Source organism: Trachurus trachurus (genome assembly GCF_905171665.1).
Source record: "Trachurus trachurus genome assembly, chromosome: 23".
NCBI lineage: Eukaryota > Metazoa > Chordata > Actinopteri > Carangiformes > Carangidae > Trachurus > Trachurus trachurus.
This window is the reverse complement of record NC_139912.1, coordinates 4,774,810-4,789,315: the sequence shown is the minus strand read 5'-3', so window position 1 is coordinate 4,789,315 and position 14,506 is coordinate 4,774,810. Positions and strand designations below refer to the sequence as shown.

Below are 14,506 nucleotides of genomic sequence, written 5' to 3'. Positions count from 1 at the left end.
GTTGAGAGAGCACTGGGCGTGCAATGGTGTGTTCAATCTGATGTATTCAGGTTCAGAATAACACTTCAAGATCAACCTTTGACACGCAGAGGAATCCTGTCCATGGTCAGTTCAATCTATGACCCGCTTGGAGTGCTGGTACCGGTGGTGTTGAAGGCCAAGCTAGTTTTGCAGGAGTTGTGCAGAACAGGTCTTGGGTGGGACGACAGGATACCTGAACCTGTGGCTATGGAGTGGAAAAAATGGATGGAGGAGCTCCACCTACTGGAGGATTTTGAAGTCAAAAGATGTTTCAAGCCGGCAGATTTTGGTACTGTGACCTCTGCTCAGTTGCACCATTTTTCTGATGCAAGCGAGGTCGGGTACGGGACAGTCACCTACTTGCTGTTGCGAAACGCCAAGGCAGACCTGTGCAGCGCTTTTGTGATGGGAAAGGCCAGGGTGGCTCCTTTAAAGCTGGTTACCATCCCTAGACTGGAGCTAACAGCAGCTGTGGTGGCAGCACGCATGGACAGATTGTTGAGGAAAGAATTGCAGATGCCACTTCTCAACTCTGTTTTTTGGACTGATAGCACCTCTGTGCTGAAGTATATTAGGAATGAAACCTCCAGATTTCGAACATTCGTGGCTAATAGGGTCACAGAAATCCTCAAAACATCTGATGCCACACAGTGGAGATATGTGAACACTTTGAGCAACCCAGCAGATCTTGCTTCCAGGGGACTTGGAGTAGAATCATTCCTTAAGGATGTAAAATGGATATCTGGTCCACAGTTTCTGGTGCTGTCAGAGGATCAATGGCCTGTAAATCCAGATGTCGGGAGAGAGTTCCCAGAACAAGATGATCCTGAGGTCAAAACAAGCATCTTGGTTCACACCATTTGTGCCAAGGAGGAAAATGACTCGGTGATTCAGGTGATCAATAATACTTCATCGTGGAGTCATCTGAAAAGAGTGATGGGCTGGATTTTAAGGTTTAAGAACCTACTCTTAAATCTTTGTAAGAGAAAAAAGGAGGTCAAAGCATCATTGGTTCACTCAAGTGCAGATGAGAAAAAAGGGAAGAGCGTTCTGAGAAAAGAGCGGCAAATTGTTAAGAGTTCATTCCAAGTTTCTCTCTCTGTGGAGGAGTTAAGGCAAGCTGAGCTGGAGATAATCAGATGTTGTCAAAGGAGGAGATTCCCAGAGGAGTTTTCGAGCCTGCAAAGGGGACAGGGTGTGAAAAGGACAAGCCAAATATTCAAACTCAATCCTGTGTTGGACGACGGTGTCTTAAGAGTTGGGGGACGCCTTAGTAGGGCGGCGATGCCGGAGGAGTCGAAACATCCGGTCATTCTGGCTAAGGACCTACATATATCCGACATTATTCTAAGACATGTGCATATGGAAGTCGGCCACAGTGGTAGAGCACACATGATGTCAAATCTACGTCAGAAGTACTGGATTACAGGCGCTAGTGTGGCTATAAGGAAGATCTTGGCAAAATGTGTTGTGTGTCGACGGGTACAAGGAGCTGCAGGCAGCCAGCAGATGGCAGATTTGCCACGCAACAGAGTTTCTCCAGATGATCCACCATTTACTTCAGTGGGAGTAGATTGTTTTGGACCATTTGATGTAAGACGTGGGAGAAGTCAAGTGAAAAGGTACGGTGTCATATTCACATGTTTAGCCTTACGAGCTGTGCATATTGAAGTGGCAGCGTCATTGGATACTGACTCCTTCATCAATGCCTTGCGTCGATTCATATCGAGACGAGGACAAGTCAAAGAACTTTGCTCTGACAATGGTACCAACTTTGTCGGCGGTGATCGAGAACTGAGAAGGTCTATGGAAAAATGGAATCATTCTCAGATCCATGAGGAACTTCTGCAAAGAGGCATCAAGTGGACCTTTAATCCTCCAACTGGTTCTCACCATGGAGGTGTTTGGGAGAGATTAATTCGCTCTATAAGGAAGGTTCTCAACTCCACTTTAAGAGTGCAAAATCTCGATGAGGAAGGTCTTCAGACAGTACTCTGTGAAGTGGAAGCTATTCTTAATAGCAGACCAATAACAAAGTCTTCCACAGATCCGGAGGACTTAGAAGCTCTAACTCCTAACCATCTTTTGCTCCTCAAAACTCAGCCATCATTGCCGCCTGGTCTTTTTCAGAAGGAGGATTTGTATGCTGTCCGCAGATGGAAACAGGTGCAATACATGTCGGACCTGTTCTGGAAAAGGTGGACGAAGGAGTACTTGCCACAGCTCCAGGAAAGGCAAAAGTGGACCAGAGTCAAGCGTAACTTCAAACCTGGGGACATCGTACTGATCGTGGATGACTCTGCACCTCGCAATTCGTGGATCATGGGGAGAGTTATAGAAGCAGTTCCAGACAAGAAAGGACTGGTACGACAAGTGAGGATCAAGACCAAGACAAGCTGCTTGGACAGGCCTGTCACGAAGATCTGTCTTCTACAAGAGGCCGTGGAATCCTGATGGATATTATCGTTGTGGACTTTTGACATGACTGACGTTGGGTGTGACTTTTGAGAGGTGGTGACTAAATTGCTCTCAACTGACTATGTTCTGGTAATGTCTGGCCTGAGGGAGCTGACAGACCATGGAACGAAGGGACATTGACAGTTGGACCTTTGTTTTTGATTATGTGTGTGTTATTTGTATGTTTGTTTTGCATTAATGATTATGTAATTATTATGTTCTAATAATTAGGGGCCGGAATGTGGGAGCGAGCATGTATGTGGAGGTGTGTGTCTGTGTGGGGGTGTGTCTGCGTGGAGGTGTGTCTGCGTGCATCACTGGGGAGCCCGAGTAGCGGTAATTAATGTCACCTGCACGTGTGTGTGGTTAGTGTGTGCTTGCGGAGAGGGGGTGAGTAGGGTGGCGTCATTTTCTGTTGACCGCAATTCAAAGTCCAGTTTACATCTCTGAACATCACGAAGTAAGTCAACATCTCCTGTATGTGTGTATGTGCGCGAATAAAGCAACATCAAGCAGCTATGGAGTGATGCATTTCTTTGGATGCGTGTCGGACAGATCCCCCTGTCTCAGCCTCTCAGCGGCTAATCAATACAGTGGATGGCCGCTGCCATACACCTTTTAGCCTAATACTTTTCAAGACCCCGTGGATTCCCTGTTCTTCTACCTTTGCTCAGAGTAAATATCAGACGGGAAAGACAATGGCACTCCAAATATTCTCTCATTTCCTCTCCCTGTCGCCCACTCTCTCCACTTCCCTGTTTATCTCCAGAGTCTCTTGACACTGTCTTTTGCCTAAAAAAAAAAAAAAAAAAATCTGAATTCACGTTCACTCTCTCTCTCCCTCTCTTCTTGCTCTTCCTCTCTTTTTTTTCTCAGCTTCGTCGTCCTCTCCTCATGCTTTTTTCTCTCTCTCTATAGTCGAGCATTCCTGCACACTGGGTCCGGCACAGAGCGCCACTTGTTTACAGCCTTGAGGCTACTTACATAAACTTAACAGGCTTGCGATGCCTGGGAAACACTACAGATTCACTCACAAATACACACACACAAACCACTCCACTTCACTCCACACATACCAGACTGAATTAAGACAGAAGCGAGGAAGGAGGGAAACATTTTAATAGTTTTATAAACCGCAGATTTTCATGCCGGTCGGTCGGTCACCTCACGTGGCCTCGACCTCGACCTCGACCTCGACCTTCCTCGTCTACTCTGTAGCGTCACAGTTTGAGCTGTGCATGGCGTTAACGATGGGAACAGTAACAGTCCTGGCCTCGTATCAGCAGCCGAGTGACTCAACTGGATCTTATTGGCATCAATGTGACCAGGTGGCTGAGTCACCGAGCTGGCAGCGTCTCCTGACTGTTTAATTAAACACTAATTAACAAAAAACGCACAGTTGAACCGACTGTTAACTGTTTGTTGTCATGTAGCGAACAAAAACAAAAGAAATACCAATAATTCTCCACTTTTATCTACTTAAATGGATAGTTCAACATTTTTGGCAAATTGGCCCTTTGCCATAATCCCTATAGTCATAGCAGTAGGTTCGTTACCTTTAATTGTCGGCGCAAGCTATTTTTAGAACGGCGGAGCAGAGCGGCGAGCTGCTCAGAGCTACGCTACGGAGGCTCATGGGATTTCTTGGTTTCCCTCATCAAACTCATCAAATACACAATCCAACAACTCCACAACGCTCTGGTGGACAAGTTGTGACCTGCACATTCACCACGCTATGAGATAATAACACAACGTTACCACACAGAGTTGTTTTAGAGGGAAATTCATGCAAAACTGCCGATAAGTTTACCCGTTGGGAGCAGTTTTTCAGCAAGCAGTCTCTGTATTTACCCTTTAAAACAACTCTGTCTGGTAACGTTGTGTTATTATCTCATAGCGTGGTGAATGTGCAGGTCACAACTTGTCCACCAGAGCGTTGTGGAGTTGTTGGATTGTGTATTTGATGAGTTTGATGAGGGAAACCAAGAAATCCCATGAGCCTCCGTAGCGTAGCTCTGAGCAGCTCACGGCTCTGCTCCACCGTTCTAAAAATAGCTTGCACCGACAATTAAAGGTAACGAACCTACTGCTATGACTATAGGGATTCTGGCAATTTGCCCAAATGTTGAACTATCCCTTTAAAGGTCCATAACTCAGATTGTTGCATGTGTCGCATTTCAGCCTCAGTTTGCGTCATTGTTCCAGGTTTTGTGGCCTCCAACTGATCTGTTCTCCCTCCCAGAGCAGACGACACCTCCCTTAACAAACTCGTACGGTGGAAATGTGTCACATGCTGCGGTTCCAGCTTGTTCCTCTGCCCTCGAGCGCCTGAATCAAATCAATAAACAATCAAATAAATCAAGTCATGCAGCTTTTATTTTAATGTGTCGATTCTCAAGTATTTCTCCATTAAATTTGCTCTTTTTTTTCAGATTTTCTCTGACAAAAACAAACTATATATGAAGATGTCCAATTGAAATAATGATAGAAATATTGTTGTAGTGAATATTGATTGATATAAAAAATATGAATGGACTTCTAGTCGAGTGTGTGATTTGAGCGGAGAAATAAACAACTGAACAGATTTTGGTTATAATCCAAATCTACAACGTCATAAAACCAGTTTAACGCAGGAGGAGGTTTTGTATCTAGATGTTGATCTTCTCACAGTAAATCACGTCAACAAGTCTCTCCAACACGTTACTAGGGTGACCAGATATCGTAATCCTGCTTTCCACATTACTTTTCACACCCTAACCCTGACAACATATTGTCTCGTGTATTGTTTTGCCTCGTGCTGACAGACCACTTGTTTACATAGAGGCTTGTTTATGCCGTTACGTGCAGCGGCTGTCGTCCGTCTGCCATCTGCCCAATTTCACGTGAATGCAGCATGAAAAATACGATTGAGTTGCTTGCCATATACAACCACAATGCTAGATGGGAGTAATTCCTACACAATGTACCTTTAAGAAACTGAAATGAGAGAATTTGGACTTATTTTTCTTTTTAAAAAAAATACTCAAATCGATTCTTCGATTATCAAAATAGTTGACAATTCATTTAATAAAGTTGCAGCTCTAATTTGGTCACACTACACGTTGCTGTTCCTGTACTTCTTCAGCTCATCTGCTCCTGTGTTATTCACTGTCCTACAACTTTGTTCATTTATTCAAGATGAAAACAAAACTCACTTCGGGACAGAGGAGGAAAGTGGAGTGATGAGGTTAAAGGAAGAGGCTAAACAGAGTGCGAGGGCGGGCGGGCGGACGGGCGGCCTGACGGAGAGAAGGAGGAGGAGGAGGAGGAGGAGGAGGAGGAGGAGGCCGGTGGTTGCTGCTGGAGGTTTATTTTCCCTGTTCTAGAGAGCTGTGCGGCGTTTCTGCGATTCTCAGACATTTCCTGCCCTGGCCACTGAAAATAACCCACAGGAAAATCGGGGCTGACCTGCTGCACATCAATGCTCCATTCAAATTCAACGCCACTGGCTCAAACTAAAAAACACAAAGCCCTCGCTGCTGCTGCTGCTGCTGCTTGTGTCACCTGTGCAACACACACACACACACACTACAGTTCCCATAATGCAACAGCAGCTCTAGGGTTCACCTCACCTGTAGAGGGTTAAACATCTGGACCTTCAGGCTGTTATTTTCTCACATGCACAAACACAACAAGCAGCCATTGTGCATATTGGTATAAAAACCTCTTCTCTTCTTCCTTCACTGAGACATTTCATTGATAAACGCATGCGTTTGCAGTTTTTTTTTTTCCCCCCTTTTCCCCTCCATGATCCATTGTGACTCAGATAATGAATCGTCTTTTGATACGACACCTGTTGCTGCTCGATCACCTCAGGCAGGGCGATTCAACAAAATCCTAAAACGATTAGTCTGATAATCTATTGTTTGATCAATTTTAAAAAATGTTTCCTGCTGCTTTTCTGAGTTTTCTAAAGTTATGAATTTAATATTTTTGAGTTTGTTTTTTACAAAGAGAAAAAGAAGGAGACCTGGACCTTCTTCATATGTTTGTTTGATCATTTTATTTATATCTACTTTTCCTTTTACCTTGTGTGCTGCAACGCTACTGTAACAACCAACTTCCCCATGTGTTGGATAAATAAACAGTGTCACAATGAACTCATAAAGCATCAAAACAAAAGGGAGGTGTGGCTCCCTGTTGGTGTGAATGGTTACGGATAGATAGATAGATAGATAGATAGATAGATAGATAGATAGATAGATAGATAGATAGATAGATAGATAGAACATGGATGGACCGAAACAGGGATTGGATGGATGGATGGATGGATGGATGGATGGATGGATGGATGGATGGATGGATGGATGGATGGATGGATGGACAGATCGAAAAATAGATAGATGGATAGATCGATGGATGGATGGGTAGATGGATGGATGGATGGATAGATAGATCGAAAAGTAGATGAATGGATGGATGGATGGATGGATGGATGGATGGATGGATGGATGGATGGATGGATGGATGGATGGATGGATGGATCGAAAAATAGATAGATGGATAGATCGATGGATGGATGGGTAGATGGATGGATGGATGGATAGATAGATCGAAAAGTAGATGAATGGATGGATGGATGGATGGATGGATGGATGGATGGATGGGTGGATGGATGGATGGATGGATGGGTGGATAAATGGATGGATGGATGGATGGATGGATGGATGGATGGATGGATGGATGGATGGATGGATGGACAGATCGAAAAATAGATAGATGATAGATCGATGGATGGATAGATAGATCGAAAAGTAGATGAATGGATGGATGGATGGATGGATGGATGGATGGATGGGTGGATGGATGGATGGATGGATGGGTGGATAAATGGATGGATGGATGGATGGATGGATGGATGGATGGATGGATGGATGGGTGGATGGATGGATGGATGGATGGATGGATGGATGGATGGATGGATGGATGGATGGATGGATAGACAGAACATGAATGGACTGAAACAGGGATTCAATGGATGGATGGATGGATGGATGGACAGACGGACAGATAGAAAAATAGATAGATGGATAAATCGATGGATGGATGGGTGGATGGATAGATAGATCGAAAAATAGATGAATGGATGGATGGATGGATAATGGATAATGGATAATAGATAGATAGATAGATAGATAGATAGATAGATAGATAGATAGATAGATAGATAGATAGATAGATAGATAGATAGATAGATTCAGTACTCTACCTCTCGTATACGTGGTCGTGGCATCTGTGGTACGGGTCCTGAACCTCGTAGATGTCCGAGTCCGGAGCGTCGGGGTCGTGCGACCAGCCGAGCCTCGCTCCGTGGAACGGCAGGTTCATGTACTCGGGGATTTCCTCGTACAGAGGAACGGTCTCGTACTCCACCGACCCCTCGCCACCATCTCCGCCGCAGAAATCGGCCTCCCCTATGCAGCTGTTGGGCCGCTCCAAACTCCTCCGATCGTCCACGCTGGTACAATCCAGCGACTGTCCTCCCTTGGCGAGCAGCTTCGGCAGCATCTTCACCGACAGCCGCAGCTCCAGCAGCTTCCGGAACGAGAGCCCGCCGCCGCGCTTCTGGGAGTGGGAGTTTGCGCGGGTTGCCAGGTCGGCGGCGGAGAACGACTGCGCCCGCTGCTTCCCGCCGAGCGTCGTCGTCGTCGTCGTCGTCGGCGCGCGGCCCTTCGGCGGCACGCTGCTCCGGGTCGGCATCTGGCGGCTGAAGAAGGTCACGCAGGGTCGGGTGAAGCGCCACGCCATCACCGCCGTCGTCGTTTTCTCCTGAGGCGGCGGCGGCGGCAGCTCCCGCATCGGCGTGTTGGCGTGCGGCGGCGCGGCGGGAGGGTGGGTGATCGGCGCCGGGAGGCTGTGTCTCTGGGGTTTCCTCGGCGGCGCCCGCGGCGATGGATGGTCGTCGTCGGCGGAGAAGGCCTTCCGGGAGTTAGCGAGCTGCGGCGTGCGGTGGTGGCAGCCCAGTTTGATCTGCTTGGGAAGACTGTGGGTGATCGGATAGCGCTCGAAGTCGCCGTATCCATCCTCTTCCTCCTCTTCTTCCCGCTGCTCGCCGTCTTTCTTCACTTCCTCGTGTGGCGAGAGCAGATCTAAGGAGTGCGAGGTGTTTTTGTTCCTGTGGAGGCGTGGCGACAGCGAGAGCGAGGTCTGGCGAGGAGGGGGGACCGGTGCGGCGGCGGCGGCGTCCGGCTCGTCCACTCCCTCGTCATCCGAGTCTCTTTGCGGTGAAAAGCCGTCGCCATCGTCCTGTCCCTCGGAGCTGAGCGACACGGCGGCCACACTCAGCCTCGACGCCTCGCCAACCTCGACGCCATCTTGCCGCACCAGCGTCGGCTTTTTAAGTTTAAGTTTCCGCGGGTGAGGCACCGGGAGCGGTTTACTCGGGGCGGCGGGGACTTGGGAGGCTCCGAGGGAATCTGGAGAATCGTGAAGAAGAGGAGGAAGAAGAGGAGGAGGAGGAAGAAGCGGAGGAGGAGGAGGAGGAAGGATGCTTGAGAGGACGATGATGCTGCCTGCAACATCACAGGCCGGCGACGGCTGCGTAGTAGAGTCCGTCGTCGTCGTTAAATGTGCGTTTTCTTGCTCATCAGGCTCTGCAGCTTTCCTCGCCACTTCTTTGTTTACCAAACGGCGTTCCAAGTGTCTCTGTCTTTGAGGTTTATCCCGCGGTTTCCTGCCGATCCTTCCGCCGATCCTTCCACCACCGCCGCCTTCGCCCTTCGACTCCGAGGCAGCGACAACTCCCTGCTCCTTTATCTCCGGTTTCTCTCTCGGCTTCTTCTTCGACTTATTCGTCCCTTCTTCTTTGAAGCCGTCCGTACTAGAAATCCCATTCTGTAAGCTACTATGCTCTTCGTCGTCATCGTCGTGCAAATCTTCGCTCCCAATCTCTGCGACGCCTACGCTTACGCTTACGTTTCCGTTTTCCACCGGGCGCCGGCGGCAGGTGGGGATGATGTAGTCCGAGTCCGACTCACGCTGCTTGCTCTGAGACTCTGAGAAAATCCCATTTTTGGAGTTGAGGAGCGAGTTGAGGCTGTCATTGTCGTCATCTAAAGCTTCTTCCTGTTGTTCCTGAGATAGGATGATGAGGTGGGAGTTGTTGGGATTGGGCGGTGGTGGCGGTGGTGGTGAAACGGGCGGAGAAGAGGCAGCGGATTTGGGGATGCACGGTTTAGGAGCGACGGCCGGTTTCGTCCTCTTGAGGGTGGCGGGGGAAGGCTGGGTGAGGAGCCCCGGTTTGGGGGCGATGGGAGGGGGCGAGGGTTTGGTGGCGTTGGTGGCGTTGGTGGAAGAAGAAGAAGGAGAGGAAGAAGAAGGGAGTTTAGGTTTGGGAGCGAGTGGAGGCTTCTTCACACCTGCACGTAGAAGAGAAGAGAAGAGGGAGGAGGGAGGGAGAGTTACAGAAACATTATTCACTCATTATTCACAGACTTCCTTTGAAATGAATCACACACACACACTAAACATGCTTCACCCACGTTTCCTCTAATAGACGCACGCACAGCTGCAAACTGTGTGTTAAGACCGGGGTCGAGAGGTCAGACTCAGGGTCAGAGGGGGTCGTTGGACTCATAATGCACGAATTAAACCCGAGCGATCAGGTTGTGGCTTCTCTTGTCAATCATATTTTCATTTCTGGTCTATTTTTATTTATCTGAAAGCAATCTACCATAATTAAAAATAAATCTCACATATTACTGCATTATTAGTCGCTTCCTTCCTGTTCCTGGAAAATACACTGACTAAACCCTATATTATAGCTATTGTACTGGGTGTAATCTCATTAGTAATGATGAGATAATGTAATGAGTCATTACATTATTTGTAACTGCTGGAAATTTACATAAATAAATAAGTTTGATGATATAGAATCAGTGTCTCAGTGTGATCCATCCAGCCGGTTAAATAAAGTTGAAATGAAAAAAAGAAAAAAGGAAAAAAGGAAAAGAGCCTCTACACTTATAAAAAAAAGGAAAAAAAAGCTGTGAACTGACATCGTAGGCCATATTTTCCGCTGAAAAGCCTCTTGGCTGGCCGACACCACGAGAAGTGGAGTCATCGAGCGGATGTTTCCGAAAAGGCCAACAACCCAAAAACCGCTCTGCCCCCAGATCCACGCTGCTCTGCCTCCACACACACACACACACACACACACACACACACACACACACACACACACACACACACACACACACACACACACACACACACACACATAGACACACACACATAGACACACAAATTCATCTTAAAAAACCCCACTAAATATAACATAAACCTTCTTATACACCATAATCCAATAGGTGGTGGAGCTGTCTGCAACTGCAACTGTTATTTATTACTATTTATTTATCAATTCGGCATATTATAATAATAGGCTAACATCCTCTGTTAATACTTTTCAGTGGGACACACAACACAACACAACTCATTGAACCCAAAAACCCTCACGGAGGATGGCGGTGGTGAGCAGCAGCAGAGGACGGATCTACAACTTCATATATCCTGCTGCTCTTTCACTTTGGTGTTTATTATCCTTATCAATAAGAAACCGAATGGTACAAATACTTTTAAAGTTAGTTAATTATGTCACAGGATGTTTATAAAGTCCAGCAGCAGCAAAAGATGAAACATTAAACAGCCAGATTTTTTTTTTTTTTTTATCTTTTATTTCTGGCCCTTGTGTTTTTCCCAAACTTGTTGAAACGGATTCAGTGAAGGCTATTCCCGGTTTATCCACTGTTTTTTTTGTTTAGTTTAGTTTTTTTTATCCAGATGTTAGCCTCGCGAGCCTATTAACTTACTACCGAGCTGCTGCATCAACAGCAGGACAGATGTTTTAAGACAAAGGATTTAACCCTCTGCAGCTGCAACAGAGGCTGTAAGTTAATAACAAACGGAAAAGAGGGATTTCTTTTTTTTCTAAAATGTGAGTTGTGGAGGCGGTTTTGTTATTATCTGTTTAAAAGAAAGCACCGAAAACGAGGCAGAGCCCTCCTCTTTTATATCTCTTTGTAGGCTGTTATTAAGAAAAACTGTAATTAACTGCGGCTGCGTTAAAAATAGAGTGGATGCTATCGAAAGTGGAGAGTTTGTTGGTTTTAACTAAGCGAACAGAACAGAAAAATAAAAATACAAAGGCCTAAATAAAAAGTATTTGTGTGTGTGTGAAGTTTTGTGTAAAGCTCAGCAGGAACAAACCTGTGCTCATGACTCCCGACTTGCTGCTTGCTTCTCCATGAGTAAATTTTTTTTTTTTTTCAATGGAATTGCGAGAAAATCCGTGTTTTTTCCTCCGTCGACACCATTATTGTCAGTTTAAAACCAGGTCCAGGGAGGAAACATGCAGATCCATCGCTGTTGTTGTTCCTTTATCGCTCCAGCGGATGCACGGATAAAGTCTTTACGCCTGTTACTTTTTTCATTTTTCCTCTACTAAGTTTTTTTTTCGGCCACGGTGCTTTTCCCAACGGCGTCAAGCGCGACGCAACGAAACGAGGCACTTCCGGTTACACGTTTCAAAATAAATCTCTTTGCAAAATCTTTGAAGCTGTATGTACCTATCTGTGTTTGTTGTGACGTGATTAATATCTGGAATAAGTATCTGAACTATTATTTAATTATTTTTGCCATTGTTTTTTTTATATTTTATTTTATTTTTTTTACATTACCTGCAAACTATATTCATACAAAACACTGCATCTCACCACAAGGTAAGCCTAGTTTGCAAATTGCATGCGATTTTATGAGCACCTAAAAGAGGGATTTTCTGATTTACCATGAAAAACTGTTACTTTTACTATAGTATATTTCCCATAGACACCCAGCGTATGCTTCAGATTCAACAGGTCAAACACAGCGCTGCCTTGAAATTCCAAAAAACCCTTTTAATAAAGCTACATGGCTATGTTGGAATACTGATGAAATCAACATAAAATCATATTCAGTCGATCTTTATGTTTTTTTATGTATGATGTGCTTATGTTGACTCTGCTGTCTTACTTACTCAATGTCCAAATCCTCCCCTTGCCATGTTATGTTATGTTATGTCTTCCCAGTTGGCGCATATGAGTGTATTACTAAAAGAAAATGAATAAAAAGTAAACAAAAAATAATAATATATATAAAAATGTAGTCAGCTGTATATTTTTTTCAATAAACTAGAATAGAATTGCTGGATTTCCTATTTACAGCATTGTTGTTAAAAAAAAGTGTGGATTTTATTTTGAAGGCACTTTACCTCGTCTTTTCCGTTGACTTTACGCCACACGGCTTTTCCTAACGGTTGCCTCTCGCGACCACTTGGGGCGTTCTAACTTCTAACCGTCTCGAACGATTGGTCGGTCGTTTGCTCGCGAGCAGAGGAAGTGGCGGCGGTTCGAAGGCGCTGGAGCATCACGGGAATTGTAGTTTTTTAGCGAAGTTTAGCCGCCGGCTAACTTTGAAGGCTACCAACTTCTCAATTCAACAACGGCTGCCTGGCTGCTGTTTGTTGCCGACTGCCTACAACTTCATAATGCTGAACGGGCTGCGTATAGATGGCGGAGAGCAATGACTGAGGAGTTCGATGAAGATGTGGTATTTGAGGTTTGTGTCTTGTCTTGTGCTACCATTTTTTTTTCTGTGTGTGCGCCGAAACTTGTAATGCTGCTTTGTCATGCTGAGGTTAAATATACGTTACCGCACAAGATTCATTTTACACGACTTAGCTTTTAGCTTAGCTTAGCTTAGCTTGGCGAGCTAGTAGGAAAGCTAAGTTAGCTTCACACACACCAAGCAACAGTAGCCGTTTGCTCCTGTTGCTATGCAGTGTCAGTGCGTTGTGTTGTGTCAGTGCAGAAAACAAAATCCACATTATCTGGCTTTCATTCACCCTGGTGGTTGAATGTTGTTGTTTCTGCCAAGGAGCTTTGGTTGGTCATGAGAGCGGCTGAGCTGGGGGCAAAGTGTGCGCATTGTTGTTGGGGGTGTTTCATCATTAATACCAGACCAGTTGCTGAAGAAGGAGAAGGAGGAGGAGGAGGAGGTGGATGAGGAGGTGGGGTGGGGATGACCAGATCCAATGCGTCGGTTCTGGAAGAAAGACACACACATACACATTCACATTCACATTCACCCATTCACACAAACGCGTACACACACACACACAGAGAGAGAGAGAGAGAGCTACATATGGATGGTGACAACATGAGCTGCGACTTCGTGTGACAATGCATGTGAGTAGCATTTCGTTGTCTTGACTGCTATTAGATTAAAATGAGATGCTCACATCACATCCCACAGCAGCACAGATGCTCAGAGTGATGTTTTTTTTTTTTTTGTTGCCCCAGCAGCTGACAAGAGAAGTGGGTCAGCAGGCAGGCAGGCAGGCATCTTTTGGGCAATTTCTACCATGGGATGTTTGCTTTTTTCTCTCCCTCAATCTCCTACCTCTATGCTTATTATTTCATGGCTGAGTTCTCTCTGTTCAGGGGGCATGAAACGACAATGCCCGTGTTTATCCTCCTCTTCATGCAAGAAGATCAGATTATTCCATGGTAACTTGTGCTTGCTCACATTTGTTGTCCAGTTCTCCGGCTGCAGAAAAGGAATTAGGGAGGATCTTGTCTCGGTTGCATTTGACAGAGGCTCAAAAAAGAGACAATCCTGGCATCTGTAATGTGTTGATTTACAGATTCACATGTGAAGGCACGTACTGTAAAGTCTGTACTGCGTTCATTCCTGCGTGAATAGTAAAGTACCATGAGCTGCAAGGAGGAGGAGATAGATGGATAGATTGATAGGGGCTAATATGGATGAGGGTGGAGTCTCTCAACTTCAGCTGATGAATCCCTGGAGGAAAGAAGAGAAGAGCAGCTCAGCGAATCAGGGATGCTTGCTTCTCCTCTCGCTTATCAGCGTTCTTCGGACACCTTTGGAAAAACTTAGGGGGGAAAAAATCAGGATGAGTATTATCGGCTCAACCCGCATGGAGCTAAGCTGAGCT

At 45.8% G+C, this 14,506-nt stretch overlaps 2 protein-coding genes across 2 annotated transcripts in view; one reads left to right on the top strand and one right to left on the bottom strand.

Annotated features, from left to right (window-relative positions):
- fgd6 (FYVE, RhoGEF and PH domain containing 6) overlaps positions 1–11,731 on the bottom strand; it is a gene marked incomplete at its 5' end in the record, with an annotated part of 51,475 nt that extends 39,744 nt beyond the window's left edge. Inside the window, 2 exons of the mRNA XM_083999361.1 lie at positions 7,727–9,875; positions 11,722–11,731. Of these exons, the coding sequence (XP_083855487.1) occupies positions 7,727–9,875; positions 11,722–11,731 (2,159 nt within the window). The remainder of the gene's footprint in view (positions 1–7,726; positions 9,876–11,721) is intronic.
- Positions 11,732–12,998: 1,267 nt separating this feature from the next.
- vezt (vezatin, adherens junctions transmembrane protein) overlaps positions 12,999–14,506 on the top strand; it is a 29,752-nt gene continuing 28,244 nt past the window's right edge. Inside the window, exon 1 of the mRNA XM_083999360.1 lies at positions 12,999–13,107. Coding sequence (XP_083855486.1) covers positions 13,072–13,107 — 36 coding nt within the window. The 5' untranslated portion in view covers positions 12,999–13,071. The remainder of the gene's footprint in view (positions 13,108–14,506) is intronic.